The sequence below is a fragment of the Lactuca saligna genome, chromosome 6 (genome assembly GCF_052625555.1).
Source record: "Lactuca saligna cultivar CGN05327 chromosome 6, ASM5262555v1, whole genome shotgun sequence".
Taxonomy (NCBI): Eukaryota; Viridiplantae; Streptophyta; class Magnoliopsida; order Asterales; family Asteraceae; genus Lactuca; species Lactuca saligna.
In genome coordinates, this window is record NC_136422.1 from 130142501 (window position 1) to 130159238 (window position 16738).

Consider the following 16738-nt stretch of genomic DNA (forward strand, 5'->3'; position numbering starts at 1 on the left):
TTCTATAGTTTTAGTATAGTAAGGTGAGCGTTGAAGTGCTGCATGAATCTTTCTTAGAAAGATTCAGCAACGAAGTTCTGCCCCTGCAGAGCCTGACTCCTAGCTAAAATCCCCTTGCAAGTAAGTTATGCTTACGCTATTTTAAATATAGTTTATATTTAAAATTAGTATTGTTATTATAAATTTATAATAAATATTTGAGCTATTATTATGACTTATATAAGTGTCGTTATAATATCTTTTTAACTACTCGCGGTACGGGGAATTTGGTTTAAAGGGCCGCATAGGGTTGTTGGATTTCAGAAGTGCTATACGCCAAAATGGTCATGCCCTCCGGTGTTTTATGTCTGGCCCCTGTCTGTACATAGTGGTTGGAAAATATTGTTTAAACGCTTATATAATAATAATAATAATAATAATAATAATAATAATAATAATAATAATAATAATTAGTCACGGTAATATTAGACTAAAATCTAGTGGTGATAATACTAGGTTTCGTTGAAGGAAATTATTTTAAAGTAAACGAAGCGCTGTCTGAGTACCGAGTCACCACCTTCACATGTGATTTCATAGCTACTTTCAGCTTACACATAGATATGAAGTATTTTATATAAATTACCTGCTATGTGTGCATATTATCTGAATACTTGCTATCTATGCTGGATGAACGTTTTATATATGTTTTCAATGATTTAAACTGTATATGTATTTTATATCTACAAAATGTGTTGGGTAAAATATGGGTAGATGTAATAGTTGCCGTGTGACAAAATAAAATAATGAGAGGCCTCGTCATAGATATTAATGATGATCCAGTCATCTAGCGGAGTATAGATGATAACCACGGACTATTCTAGACAGTCCAGTGGAACACTAGTAGGCTCGCAACCTGTAGGTGTTTATTCGAACTGTGTGTTTATTTGAACTGTGTGCTCACCAGATGTACTCCATCCCCCACATGGTTGCCTTAAGGACATTTATGGCTGAGGAATCCCCTTAGCAGTAGTGTCCATCTCGATAATAGTCCTTAGACTAGGTCCCTTGTGTTAGATATCTTAGGGACGTAAAGTGAGGATAACGAGAATGTGTAATCGGGTTTATTTGGTTTGATAAAGTTAATAAACTTATTTATTGTGAGTTGAAAACCCTATGTGCTCACCAGGCTCCCAAGCTTGACCCACTCAGTTTCTTGTATTATAGGTAGTGGCGCATGAGTATAGATGTGATATCTTGGGATAAGAGATCAATGGATTTTAGGCCTGTAAATACGGAATAATGTAGTAAGGCCTATGTTGTATTATTTATACTTATGTACTGTATCGAACATGACATCCCGAGTCTTTTTAATGAAATACATTTCTATGGAAATGCTTTTGATAAATCTTTATCATAATATTGTTTTGGGATAAATTCCGCAACTCTTTTATTAAAAGATTACTCTGATTTTGAAATAAAGTATAAACAAAACCGGTCTTTTCTGGCCGTGATTTTGGGGATGTCACAAAAACCCTATGTGCTCACTAGACTCCCAAGTCTGATCCACTCAGTTTCTTTATATCACAGGTAGCCGTACGTGGGTACTTGGATAATGATTTTTGGATCTGATGAGAGATTCGAGGAGACACATGCCATTAGTAAAATAAGATATTATAATGCTTGTAATGACTATGTTTATGCTTATGTGTCTTATATTAGTTATGCCATCCTAAGTTTTTAAGAATCAACAAAAAACATTTCATAAGTAATACTTTTTATGAGACAAATTTCGCAATATAAAGAATACTCTGTTTTAAAATAAGCATAAAGAAAAGGTCTTTCCGGGCCATAAAAATGGGAATGTCGCAATAGATTCTTCATTAAAAAAAATTTGACAACAAGACATTGGAATTACCAAAAATCTGATCAAAAGACCAGCTAGCAGACATCTTGACTAAAGCCATATCAAAGAATTTTTTTTCCAATCTTTTTAGCAAGTTGGGCATGTGTGATATATATACATCAACTTAAATAAAATATATGTTTAGATTATGATATGTTAGAGAGATATCATGGATTTATTTTCCTTTATTTCAGGGATTGATTTCATCAATCTCTTATAAATATTGTATTTTCCTTTTTGGTTTCATAGATGAAAAAGAAGCTTTGGATCCTCCTTTTGAGCCGTCTAAAACCCTATGAAACTCTCTCTATCTTTTATAACAAACTCATAGTTCGTCTGAAAATTTGATTTGTGTTTCTAGGCCTAGATTTACAAGTGTCCTTTTGGATTATCCTAGATTGGATTTCCTATAATCCGAACATATGGTGGAAATAACAGTTCGGAAAGCAAGCTTACATGATCCACAAGGAATTTGGTTCTCCACCATAACCCTACTGTACACCCGCACATAAATCTTATTCTATGATAGATATCGTTCTAGTTTGTTCCATTGATTAACATCTATATGAGTGAGAGACGTTTTTAGGTTAGTTTAAAATTTGTATAGGATTAGAGTGATGGAATTTCTGATTGAAAAAGTAACCAAGGATTCTTGATTAATACAAGATTTCTTTTCTTAATTAGGTTGCAATTTTGTTTTTTAATACAAGATTAATCCAAGACTATTTCCTCGGGTTTCCAAGATTGGAATTGATCTCAAAAATACTATGAAAGTCAAGATTTCGATCGAAGAGGTCCTTCTTCATGCTAGCAATGTTATTCCAAAACCCAACAATGGATTTCCTAGAAAGAAAATTAGGAGGTTTTTCCTCGAGCTTGTGAATATCACGAATAATTTTGCACCACATGGATGATGGACCAGTCTTCTTACGCCACCACCATTTAATGAGTAACCCAATATTTGAGCATATGGATGGACCCAAAACCCAAACCTCCCTTATATTTAAAGAGCAACCACCTTATCCTAAGAGGCCCATTGATTTTTTATTTTTATTTTTTTTTATTTTTTTTTTATCAATGTGTCTCTCTCCCCCCCACCCCACCCCCACCCGACCTCATCCCCCAAGGAACCACCTTCTAATATTCTTGAGATTCTCAAGAACTTTGAGAAAGGGTTTAAAAAACAGAGGAAATTAATTGAGGATATTTCTAATGACAGATTTAACAAGGGTGAGACGACCACCAAACAAGAGGGTTTTGGACTTCCAAGTTGACGCATGGAATTTATCAACAAGGGCTGCCAGTTCTTAGTACGATTCATATTAGCTCCGAGGGGCACACCTAAATACTAAAAAGGTAAGGAACCCAAGACGCATCCTAAAATATTTGCACATGCAGACGTTTCCTCCAAACTCACCCCAATACCAAAGACTTTGGACTTTGAGAAATTCACCTTAAGCCCTAAAGAGATGTGAAAGCATCTAAGGATGCGAGCCAGGTTCTTGATGTTGGATTTAGACCATTCTCCCATAAAAAAGTACGTCATCTGCAGAGAAAAGATGAGATAAACAGTAATCACAGTTAGGAACGTTGACTCCTTTAAAGATTCCTTTCTCCTTAGCGGCCATGAGGAGCACCTTTAGCCTCTCCATGGCAACAATAAACATGAATGGAGAGAGGGGATCTCCTTGGTGGACACCCTTGGAAATGCTGAACTCCTTTGTGGGACACCCATTAACAATAACCGAGCCCCGAGAAGAAACCAAACAATTACGAATCCAAGATCTCCACTTGGATTCAAATCCCATCTGAAGAGCACCGAGTCATGATGCCCCCAATTTATGGAATCGAAGGCTTTGTCGAAGTCGACTTAGAGAAGAAACACCTTCTTTTTCGCTTTCTTAGCCCAAGAAAATATATCATTGACGATAAGGGGCCCATCTAAAATGTTATGCCCTTCAACATAAGCCGATTGAACTTCGTCCACCACTGAGCCAATGACCTACTTGATTCTGCAAGAATGAATTTTGGCGATGATTTTATACATGCACCCGATTACACTTATAGGTCTGAAATCACCAAGGGAGACAAGATCTTTGCACTTGAGGACCAAAGTTATGAAAGAGGAGTTACAACCGTTAGTAATGTCTGGTGCGTTTCAAAGTGCCTTACATAGTTTACAATATCACCACCAATCGTGTCCCAATAGGTTTTTATGAACTTAAATGTGAGCCCATCGGGTCCGGGGGCCGTTCGGAGCCACAAGCCCAGACAACGTTTTTTATTTTATTTCATCCACCGAGATAAGAGCTTCAAGCCTTATGGCGGCCATTAACAAGAGATAGCGAAAGTGAGGGCTGAGGAGCTTTGGCCTGTTAGGTTGGGATTCTGTGAACTTGTCCCCAAAGAAACGACATGCTTCCAACTTTATCTCATCAAAGTTGGAATTCTATTTCCCATTTATCAAAAGCCCATTCACACGACTCTTCCTGTTTTTACAATTAATGTGACCATGAAAGAATTTTGAAATTTCATCTCCATCCACAGTCTAGATACAAGATTTTTGCTTGAGATCAAGAGTGGTTATTTTTTGAATCTACATGATTTTGTGCATACAATTAGCATAGTCTTGTTGATCCATGCTAGACAACACCTTGTTCTCGGCCTCCCTGTCCAGATCAGCCACCTTGGCCCGGGCAATATCAATTTCCAGCGACTCTTTAGCATGTATTTCATTTTGCCACTTCTTAATATATATTGTTTTGAGAAACCTGAACTTTGCTGCGACATAGGCATCCACAGACCCAAGACCTTCAAATTTCATTTTGGTAAATAACTTATAGTTCGGATCATATTTGCTATTAACCAAGATGATTAATTGAACCAACCCACTCAATAAATTACATGTACATATATCTGTGTTTAGTGTTTACATTATATATATATATATATATATATATATATATATATATATATATATATATATATATATATATATATATATATATATATATATATATATATATATATATAAATTCTGTTTAAAAGGAACAGTAAACGTGGCAATCGTTTGTCACTTTTCGTCCTTCACATTTCGTTTTGTTTATATTCCACTTTCTTTTTATGTTTATTTATATTCCACTTTCTTTTTATATGCCTACTAGGTTAAAACCCGTGGAACCCACGGATGCTGTTTTTGAATTGAATTTAAAAATTAATTATTTAATAAAATATTATATCAATAATTCTGATAACTTATAAATTGTAATATTGAATATTTAAATAATTTTTTTATTGGTAATTATTTAATTACTAACTAAATGGGAAGTATTTAATTAGGAATGAAGATTTTTGAAAACTATTTTTTTTTATTCATCATTCTAATTGGACATATGTAGATGATACAATACCAATGTGTGTAATGAAATTAACATAAAATACAACAATACGTAATTATAAAAAAATACAGTAATATGATGGATTAAGTGTGATTTCCTAAAATTGAATAAAACGACGTTACAAAAAAGTTGGCTACAAATTTCGAAAAACTTCCTTATAAACAACATTGGAAGTTTTATTTCTGAGTTTGCCATCTTTATCTAAAATTAATAATTTTAATCCCTCTCTACTCTGAACTCTAGATAAGGCAACATACAATTGTCCATGTGAAAAAACTGGATCTTTCAGAAACAGACCAACTTTTGACAACGATTGTCCTTGACTTTTGTTAATAGTCATTGCAAAACATACAGCCAAAGGAAACTGTCTTCTTGTGAATTTGAAAAGAATCTTTTTTTCTGATGGAGTTAAAGACATTCTTGGAATAAAAGTCCGATTTCCAATATTAGTTCCAGTTATTATATGTACCTCAATAACACGTTTGCCCAATGATAACACCTGTAGTCTTGTGCCACTACATAAGCCGTTTTTCTGATCAATATTTCTCAGTAACATTACTGGAACACCAATTTTTAAAACTAATTTATGATTTGGTAAACCGGATACTTTGAGTCCATTTAATACATCATGAGAGTATAGATTTGCATCAAATTGATCATGGAGAAATTCGGATTCACATATGCAGTCTGAACTTAAATATTCAACTTGATCTCCTGGAAACTTCTTAAGTAAACGGTCGTTTATTTCCTGGACAACTTCATTTTTTGGAGCAAGTATTTCTCTTTCTTGGAAATAATTTATATCGCTATAATACTCTAAAATTGAAGGATATACAAACTCAATTAAGGAACCTATAGGATCATGTGAATCATTAATGAGAATATCATCCGGAATATCGATAATCGTTTCACCGTTGTTCAGACCACCAAGTTTTCCTTCTCCTATATCCAACAACCAATTTGCAAAATCTCTTATTTTTCCTATATCGATTGATCCCTTCCAACAGTTAGCCTCATGTTTTTTGTTAATCTATGGACTTTGCAATGTTCCCATAAATATGAAGAACTCAAAGAAGCATTTACAATGTTCTGTCTACTGCCACCCGACACAACAGGTAGAATTTGTCTAAAATCTCCTCCAAAGACAATAACTTTCCCTCCAAATGGAATATTTGAGATGGTTGAATTTACGCACCTTAATAAATCCTTCAAAGTTCGATCTAAAGCTTCAAATGCATGCTTATGGACCATAGGTGCTTCATCCCAAATTATCAAAGAGGTTTTCCTTATTAAGCTTGCCAACTCACCGTCTGGATTTATGTTACAAAAAGAATCCTCTGTAAGCTCAAATGGAATTATAAATCGAGAGTGTGCTATTCTACCACCGGGCAATAATAAGGAAGCAATACCACTTGAAGCAACATTTAATACAATATTTCCTTCAGATCTAATTGCTGCAGATATTGTTTTCCATAAAAAAGTTTTACCCGTTCCACCATACCCGTAAACAAAGTAGACACCTCCTTTATTTTGTTGAATAGCACTCTTGATGGTTAGGAAAATGTTCCGTTGCTCATTTGTTAATGCAAGAAACATACGATCATAGTCATTCTTTATCACGGGAATGTCGTAATCTAGTTCCTCAGTGATAAGTTGATTGTTTGAAGAAGAAACGGATTCAACATATGGGTATGGCATGTTTTTGAAGTTTTTGAGAGTAGAGTTGTTTCGAAGTAAAATTTGTTGTATTTCGAACAAAGTTAAGTTCTTAAGTTCATCTACTCCGAGAGACAATTCTGCACGAAAATATTAAATAATTAATAAAATACGTGGTTGATATTTAATAATTTCATTACTAAATATTTAATAGGTGTTGAAAAATAAAAATAAATTAATTTTAAAAAATAAGAAAAAATGTAATACCTGCTGACTTAAATCTTCGTCGTTGGCTATATAGAATTCCATCTGCCAAATATTCCCATGTATTTTCCCAAACGATCTCTGGTTTAGACATACTATTACACATCAACAATGTAGCAAATAAAAAGCGTAGATAAAAACCAGATCCAGAATGATTTGCTTCTTTAATTGCATCAATGTATTCCTTGTCATCATCTAATAGCCCGAGTGCATAACAGGCATCTCTAAAAGAAGAATGTGTTTCTCCATTTACCGTGCGAATTTCATCAAATGATGTTGGTCCTTTTACTTTATTTAAAAGAATCCTTAAGAAATATGCTTCACCTAGTTTAGGTGAAACTGAATGAATTCTACCGATGGCTTTTCCTACTTTCCTTCGCTTCCAAAACCGACCATTTAATATCCAAACAAACTTTGTAGGGAATTCAACATATGTGAGTTTTCGTGCTTCACTGTCGATTGCATTACACTCCATCCAAGTTGTGAACTTTGAAGCGGCAACAGAAGGTTTGTCAAGAACATCATCAATATCATCATCTTCGCCATATACAATCTGTTGTTGATTAGGAAGATGAAAAGGTAGTCTAACAACAGAAGGATATCTGCAATGAACATCATATCTAAAAATTCGCCATGATGCTTCACATGCTGATAAATATCTACAATCGTAATATTCAGCTATTTCATCGACCGCATCATTATTTTCACATTCATTGTTGGTTGGTACAACAGCAACTGTAGCTCTATCAGGACCCTTATTTATGTATTTAAACAAATACTTTATAGAAGATCCCTGATTGCACCATTCAATATTAATATGTGCCTGATATCTTTTCAATAGATATTTGTTGTATGGAACAACATTTCTATTATCCAACCTTACACCTGATTTTTCTACAAAATGACCATCGTTTCTTCGCCTATATAACGGAAAACCATTCTGATCAACAGACGAATGATTAATGAATTGTTTTGGAAAGTTTTTAGAGCACTTTTTATCCACCATGCATGGACAATTCATATTTTCAGCTCCACATGGACCATGAATCATAAACTCATTTACAAGTGAATACAATTCAGGATCTTCAATTCTGTCTGGTATCTCTGCTGAAATTATTGGATCGATAAGTTCAACAGTTGGTAGCTTGTTGTCAGAATGCATGAATAGACATATATGACTATGTGGCAAACCTCTTTTTTGAAATTCAATGGTATAAACATCTGTAAAAGAATTTGACAAAAAATAAAAGAGAATGTGATTAGATATCAAAACATATTTAAAATATAATAATAAGATCAATGTTTTATAAAAAAATTAAAAATATAGTTTTAATTACATGCTTGAACTTTGCTGAAAATTTGATTCTCCCTTAAGTCTTTAATGAATGCATCAAGCTTGATCTTAAACAACCTACATAGTATATCAGGTCTGTCTTCTGGTTGAAGTGAAGTATCCTTAAGAAACCTTTTAATCTCAGGCCATTTGGGATTACACGTAAAGGTTATGAAGAAATCAGGATATCCAAACCATTTACATAGTGACATGGCATCCAAATAGTTTTGCAGCATATAGCGTGCACCTCCGGTAAAGAATGAAGGTAATATGACACGTTGGCCGACATTCGAGATATCAGTCGTTCCTTGAGCTTTTTGGTTACGTAAATTTTCATAAGAATCACATCTAAGAACATGTTGTTGCCTACGTATGTAGTACATTCTCTCCGTTTCCATCATAGTATAGGCATCTACCAGAAATTGTTGAAACAACCTTCTTGAATTAAGTATGAGAGAGAACAAATGATCTCTGTCTTGAATCCTATAAGCGAAATATTCTCTCATTGTACATTTCGCACGCTTGCTGTTGGTCGTAAATGACACACCTCTATGAAGAATGTCAACACTATAACCATCATCCCCATATGGAAATAGCAATGGATATTGGAGAGGAAGGTACAAAGGATGCAATTCACTGATACGTTGTAGACAACCATTTTTTGTTTGAACGACGATATCCCTCTTTTCGATTGAATCTGAAATGTCACCAATTATTAAAGCAGCAACCTCAGAAGCAGTCGGTAGGTTATATGTTCTTCCATCTTGCTCCCTTCTCCCGATAAGTCGTAATTTCATATCAACTTCTGGATTTTTTGAAAAGTATCTCTTACCATTCTATAAGATCTAACCAAGACATTATTTGAATCCAACATCACCTTAATATCTTTAACAATATCACTATCAGTTGATGTTGATTGATCTTTTTCACCACTAAAATAAATAAATTTATACATAATATTAGTAATATATACATAATATATATATATATATATATATATATATATATATATATATATATATATATATATAAAATAGATTATGAATAAGAAGTTTGAGAAAATACCGAAAACATCTTTGTCTATTTGTAATTTCGTTGTCAGTGTCATAAATGTATAACTGAGAGAATTTTGGTTCCGATCCTTTTGCTGGCAAAAGACTTCCAATACTATGATAATTTTGACCACCCAATCTGAAAATGTAAGGAGCGTTTCCTCTATTGATTGAAGAGTCAATTTTACCACCCATCGACGTGAAAGAAAACATTGAATTGTAACGTCGAATGTTTTTCATGAAGTGTTTGCTTTTTGAATCCATACTTCGAAACATTCTTTCATAAGTAGGGGGTGCATTCTTTAAGTCTGGAAGTTGAACTTTGCCGTAACCACAACATAATGAATAATCCGTGTTCCCATTTTCTTTACCTCTAATGGATTCATTTCTCCATAACTTTGCACGACATGTTTGACATACAAAATCTTGATCACCATGATCCAAATATTCTGTAAAATAAAAGCGTTGAATAAAATATCAATGAATTTTATAATTATATAGAACATAGTATCTGAAATGTAAAATGGATTTTATTTTTTCATTACCATTTGAGATACCAACTATACGATTTTCATTGTTCACTTGATGTATATTTTCTACATCTTCTATCAAATCAATCAATGGGATAGGGGATAAATGTCTTGTCTTCGTTTTTAATTTATGACATCCTGGATTTAACTTGATTGATGATGAAGAAGTTGTTACTGTAGATGCATTTTTTGATGTCATATCATTTGAAAGTACATGGTACTGTCTTTTCTTTGCTAACTTGGAAGTGATATATTTATCGAAACCAATGTTATCTGAATAAAATAAAAATAAAATAGTTAACTAAATAAATAAATATTTACATAATGGATAATAGTATATTTTAAAAACCATAAATAATTACCATTCGTAATGTTAGATAACGGATTTATAACATTTGTAATGTTAGAAAATGGAGTTTTAACATCTGTAAAGGAAGGACAGTATTGTATGGTTGTGTTATGCTTTGCAGGTGTTGTAAATGAATTGACATTTTGAGTTTGACGAACAATGTTGGTTGATTGATCTGCAAATAGAAATAACTTATAAAACTTGTAAATATATGTATTCAACTATATAACAGTAAAAGATGGAATATAAAATACTAATACGGTTATAGTTAATGGTTTTTTTGAAGAGATGCTGTAATGATATACTTGGAACGTTTGATATTGTTTTTATTTTCTTCGATCTTTTATTTTCCAAATATATTTTTCTTTGTCTTCTTTTCTCTTTGGCCTGCATGTGGTACATGTTACTGTTGTTTTCTGCATAAGAAGACATAGGTTAGGAAATGAAATGTGAAATTATGTACATAATATGTTTATATAATACAATTGAAGTTAGTTAGAATTAAATAAATAATGATAATAAAGTAAATGTATTTAAAAAGTTACCTTTATTAATTTGTTTATTAAAATGTTTAACAAAATTTGCAAATATTAATTTACTCTTTTATAATATATTTTAAAAAAATTAGTAAATTGAAGATTTTAAAAATATGAAACAGTATAAAATAGAAAATATATTTGTTTATATTGTGTAAAAGAGACTTTAAATAAAGATATTAAAGTTAACATGAGTCGGATTGTAGATATGTGTCCGAAAATAAGATTTGAAGCGGAAGATTGTGTTGTAGTTGCAGAAATAACTCCATCAAAAGAAGTCTGAATGTTTGTATACAACGACTCCAATCTTCCATAGACGATCGTCGAAGATCAGCAGTCAATGACTGTCCTCGATTCCCCCTAAATCGATCGCAATCTACAACGCATGAAAGGCAACCTAAAAAATCATGGAGATCTACGATACCGTGTAATCGTCCGAATTGGTCTCCGTCAGGATTGAAAAATACGATTCGAAGGTAGACTCTCCTTCTTGCTATTCCACAATCAATTATTTCCCTGATGAGCATCATGACTCATCATCCTCATTTCCAACCTAGGGTTTATTCGATTTAAATCTACTGTTTCCCCAATTTCAACCAATCGTGGGTTCGGATGATATCAGGGGTTAAAACCCTAGATCTCCATGGAATCAATGAAGGTAAAATTGTGTGATACACGATAATCGTGATGATTATAAATTGCTTATTGATCTTATGTATCTATTCAAGATTATTTTTTTACAATTAGAAAAACATCTATTCCAGCATATTGATTATTGTTGTAAATTTCAACCATAAATTCATAGAGAAAACAAAGTGATCTAAACTGATAATACTAACCTGACATATGGATATGGAAATCTTGCAGGTAGAACTGGAATGAGGATTACAACTTTAATGAAGCAGTTTGATGTAAGCTTAATGAAAAAAAATCGCAGAAACAATTGAACATTAAGAAGACGAATGAGGTGTTTCAAAATTTTGGATTTCACGTTTTGAGGTAAAGTTATATGCTTGAATATTGGAAAAAGATTACGATTATATGATTTTATTGTTGTTGGATCTTTATTAGATATAATTTTCTTCCTGATTTTTTGGAATTTAAAAGATTACAACTAAAAATTAGTTTAATATTCAAATTTCATCTAAAAAGGGAGTATAGAATATTAGGAAATAGTTGGTTGAATATAGGTTATTTACAGAAGATAAGTAAATATGCTGCAACCATTACAAAAATGTATGAATTAATTTTAGAGAATCAAAGATATAAATTTTGTTTACAATTGGTTATTGATTATTTATTAAAAATAACATATTTATCGTGACAAAAATAATAGTTATTCTAAATAATAGACATAAATGTTCCATGTTTAAAATAATCAACATAAATATCCTAAATAATAAACAATAAGAACACAACACATAGAGGTTGCTTTCTATTAAATGTAATTTTTTAAATCTTGTATCTAGATTACATAAATGGTAACTACATTTTAAAACTTAACTTACATCTTCCACTTTTAAATATAGCAAAACATGAAGAGGTTAAAAAAGAACAGGGTGTCATTTTATGGGTTACTGTTTATAAAGAAGACATCGATTACAACAACTTTGTATAAATATAATATAAAAATTAGTTAGACCAGTTTTCCAATAATCAAATTGTGCATTATCTTATTTTCAAATTTCTTAATTAACAAAAAATTTAGATTATGTACCGGATAAACATCAGCATTCCTACATCTAAAAACTCACGTCAATCCTAAATAGGCTTACATCACCTACAACGATTGGACATACCAATCGATTGCAGCCGATTACACACACCAAGAACCCTTCGCCCTTTCGCATCGCATTTAATACCCCTCTACACCTGTTTACAGCTTCGACCTTCTTATAAATCACAAACACATAACATCTACAACCCACATCCAATCAAACTACCCATCGGAAAACCAAAAGCCAAAACCACTCCCACAAAATGAAACCGGCTGAAATGGAAAGCATCATTCATATGCTGATTGGCCAGGCGGAGGAAGAGCTGGACGCTTTGACAAAACTCAAAAACGATTACTACTTCAACCAAGAGATGAAGAACGAAGTGCTGGAGAACATGAGTTGTCGACCAAAGTACACCAACTACCTAGATATGAAGGAAGTCATCAACAAAAGTACGTACGTGGCATCAAAAAGAATCATGGCGATTTACAGTCTAAAGAAGGAAACTGAAACGACCATCCAGGAGCTCAGGAAACTACTCAAAACACTTCCAGAAGATGATCAGCCATATATGGAGTGATACAAAACAAAAAAATCTCCAACTCTTTTGTCATCTTATTATCCATGGTCTCTTTAAATCGTTTTCTCTTTTGATACTATGCTTATGAACAGATGCATGGTTAAGCCTTGTATTCACCTTTAAAAAATATAATCTATCGTTTAGGTCTATTTTGTCATTCCATATATAAAACGTAATGCAAACACAGAATAAACCACATGTCAAGCACGTTTATGAAGTTTTATTCTCCTGGAAATTGTCTATTCTGTGTCAGGTACTAAACCGTACCTTTTGCTTTTCAACATAAAGTGATAATTTTGTCACATTAGCAACTCTCTTCAACATAAATATAGATAAGAAAAACCGATTATGTATGTATTCACATTTGCATCTGTTTTATCTCCTCAACATAGAGAAAACAACAAACCAAAAAGGTTTCATCCGACCTCCGCATCGCGGGGGCTCCCCCTCTAGTTTATGATATTTAGAGGTTACATAGAAACCAATGAAAGTACATTGTCATTAAAGGAATGTTCCATTAATATTAAACCAAAAAACATTTTAAAGTACAATGGTATAACCATAAGATTTAAATGGTAACAAATGAAAAAAAGTAGGATTCATCAATATGATGAAAAAAATTATTAAGTAAACAGCCGTTAAAGGGAACGTTCCATTCTAAACAATTACATAATAATGATTTTTACTGGTTAAAGGGAAACCAATGAAAGTAAAATGTTGTAGTATTGACTATTGAGTAGTTATTTTTTACTTTAAGAAGAATACCAACAAAGTTTTCATTTTTTTTAATACAAATTAGATAAAGTACAAATTAAGCACCCTCAATCACAATATAATTTCACCTGTAAAAGTATCAAAGTATCAAGCTCAAGATAGCTTTAACATTTGAACAATAATAACCACATATGCAATATCGGCCAAAAATTTAAAATATTAAGAAAAAATTTAAAAAAATTTTACAAGCAAATATAATTAAAAGTTTATAAAATAAAATGAAAAACCTTTTGAACAGATTCGTGAAGAAAAATGCGAAGTCAAGAAGGACTGTGAAATGTGATTTGTTCAATATTGGAGTCAAATGCAGTTCACGTATAAAAGCAAAAATGTTCGCATTTGGTAATACAAATCAAAATTGGGTTTTGCATATGAGGTTGTATGGATTGGGGTTAAAGATGCGAAGGTGATTATGGTTAATATTAATTTCGCATTTGGTGAGACAAACAACTCAAATGCGAATGAACTAAAAAAAAAATGACTGGAACATGCGAAGAAAGAGGGTGAATGAAGAATGCGAATTTTACAGTAGAATGCGAATTGGGGAAGAAAGCTAAGAATTTCGCATTTTTATTATACAAATTGATTGATTGATTGATTTGTCTTAATTGTTAATTGCGATATATGAAATACTTATCAAGTTAGGGGCAATATATTTTATTTGAGTTATAACCAAAATCAACTAACTTGTCCAATTTAAAACAATAAAAGTATCCAAAAATATTCAAAACCAATAATATTTGACATCCTAAATACCCCAAAATAAAAATCATACCAAGCAATTAAAATATCTTTATAACCAAAACAAATGATCAAAATATATTAAATGTGTCTTATAACCGATAGAAACTCACTTTTCAATTTTTGGAATCAAGAGTGGAGTTTCCTCTGCGGTTGACTTTCTTTTAGCCTTAGTTGAACTTAAATCATATCCAGAATCAACATCATAAATTTCTTGGAGGTTGCGCTTCAAATCACCTGATATTTTGCAAGGACTTGTTGCGGTTGACTTATCAACTGTTGAGGGTGTAAAACTTTCGTCTGTTTGTGAGATCACATCCTAATTTAAAAAAAAATGTTTGATTCCTAAAAAAAAATAACTAATATAATTAAAAGTTTATAAAATAAAATGAAAAACCTTTTGAACAGGCTGTACAACATCATCGGATTCCAAAGCAACTTGATTTAAGGAGACAGATTGAATACTCTAAAAAATAAAATGGAAATATGTTAATCGTTATGTACTTTAACATTAAAGAATTGTAAATTTTCAACAATAAAAAATTACATACCATAAGTTCTATTTTACTTTCCAATTCACAAACAATGGACATATCTTCTGTAACTCTGAGAACTGTGTAGATGTTATTATAGTTGTTGACATTGTATTCTGTAATATCTACAACAAAACCAAACTTGCGGTTTTTCAACACGTTAAGTTGCATTGGAAATAGGGCATCACTGTCTCCGGCCTGTAAGATATATTTTAATAAATTAAAAAAATTAAGTAAATGTTTTCTGATTTTAAAAGTATGAATAATATACCGCATCATGTATCTTTTTCAACTCGTAGGCACTTATATTTAACAACCTCCTTGCTTCCCTATCAAAAAGAGTCAATCCAATGGTTCCAGTACAATCTTGTACGTTAATTGGAATTATATACCTAAAACAAAAAATAATTATGTCATTGTTAGTGTTGTTTTAAGATTGACAAAATTAATAGAAATAAATATGTCTATACTTTATAACTGACTGAAATTCAGATTTTTTGCATTGTGCATTTGTACACTCGACAACCATAGTTTTTGAAATTTCCTCAGGGTTGGTATACGAATGATTGGTTTTGGGAACAGGGATAATTTTTTTTCCACATTTTTTGCATGCTTCATAATACCATGGTAGATTCTGCCTTATATTAACAATGGAAGCAACTAATAAAAACTTCATTTCCTGTATCATATCAAATGTAAAAATTATTAAAATAAATTATGCAAAAATAAAATGTAAAACATATAAAATAATGCAACATACCTTAATTGGTTCGGTGATCTCACAGATTGTTTTTAATGGAAAATTGCCCTTAAAGTCATCTGTATATGAAGAAGAGTAGCTTTGAAGTGTAGTTATGCTTTTTTCAGTTATACCGAAATTGTCATGACATTTCAACCTGTAATGTTTAATTTAGATTCATGAATATTAGGTTTTGTGTTTTTTTAAGTTAAAATACATTATAAAAAAATAAAAAACAATTGGAAACTAACTTATTTTTAAACTTATTTATTTCATAAATGTCAGAATTTATGAACAATTTTGTTACTTCAAAATGACTTTTAGCTTCACCAAGACCTGTAAAAAATGTATATCCAATTATTAAAATTTATATAAAAACAGTAATTATAAACATCTATATATAAAGACTGAATACAAACCATTCCAAATGTTTAGCTTCAAAAACTGCATCACGATAACAACAAAATTAACAGTCGGGTTATTTTTTAGGTATTCTGAAATTTGATATGCTTGACTTCCAAAAATAGTAACCTTCAGATGTACAGAACTAAATAAACCATAAAATAGTATATTAATATTAATTTGTGATTAATTAAAGATAATAAATAATAAATAAATAATACAATATAATCTCACTCTAGGTTGCTAAGAGT

The 16738-nt window shown here is 31.7% G+C and overlaps 2 protein-coding genes across 2 annotated transcripts in view; both read right to left on the minus strand.

Moving 5' to 3' along the window:
* Positions 1-10896, minus strand: part of LOC145002897 (uncharacterized) — a 16875-nt gene extending 5979 nt beyond the window's left edge. Inside the window, exons 1-9 of the mRNA XM_078962081.1 lie at positions 10872-10896; positions 10478-10639; positions 10143-10388; positions 9599-10034; positions 9411-9465; positions 8538-9369; positions 7204-8421; positions 6364-7076; positions 5538-6277 (exon numbers count right to left, since the gene is read on the minus strand). Coding sequence (XP_078818207.1) covers positions 5538-6277; positions 6364-7076; positions 7204-8421; positions 8538-9369; positions 9411-9465; positions 9599-10034; positions 10143-10388; positions 10478-10639; positions 10872-10896 — 4427 coding nt within the window. The remainder of the gene's footprint in view (positions 1-5537; positions 6278-6363; positions 7077-7203; positions 8422-8537; positions 9370-9410; positions 9466-9598; positions 10035-10142; positions 10389-10477; positions 10640-10871) is intronic.
* Positions 10897-14835: 3939 nt separating this feature from the next.
* Positions 14836-16535, minus strand: LOC145002898 (uncharacterized). The gene is made up of 8 exons (XM_078962082.1): positions 16494-16535; positions 16393-16421; positions 16107-16242; positions 15829-16025; positions 15618-15738; positions 15365-15544; positions 15211-15279; positions 14836-15132 (listed from the first exon to the last, which is right to left on the minus strand). The coding sequence occupies exons 1-8, from the start codon at positions 16533-16535 to the stop codon at positions 14923-14925; spliced, it is 984 nt and encodes a 327-aa protein (XP_078818208.1). The 3' UTR covers positions 14836-14922.
* Positions 16536-16738: the final 203 nt, after the last annotated feature.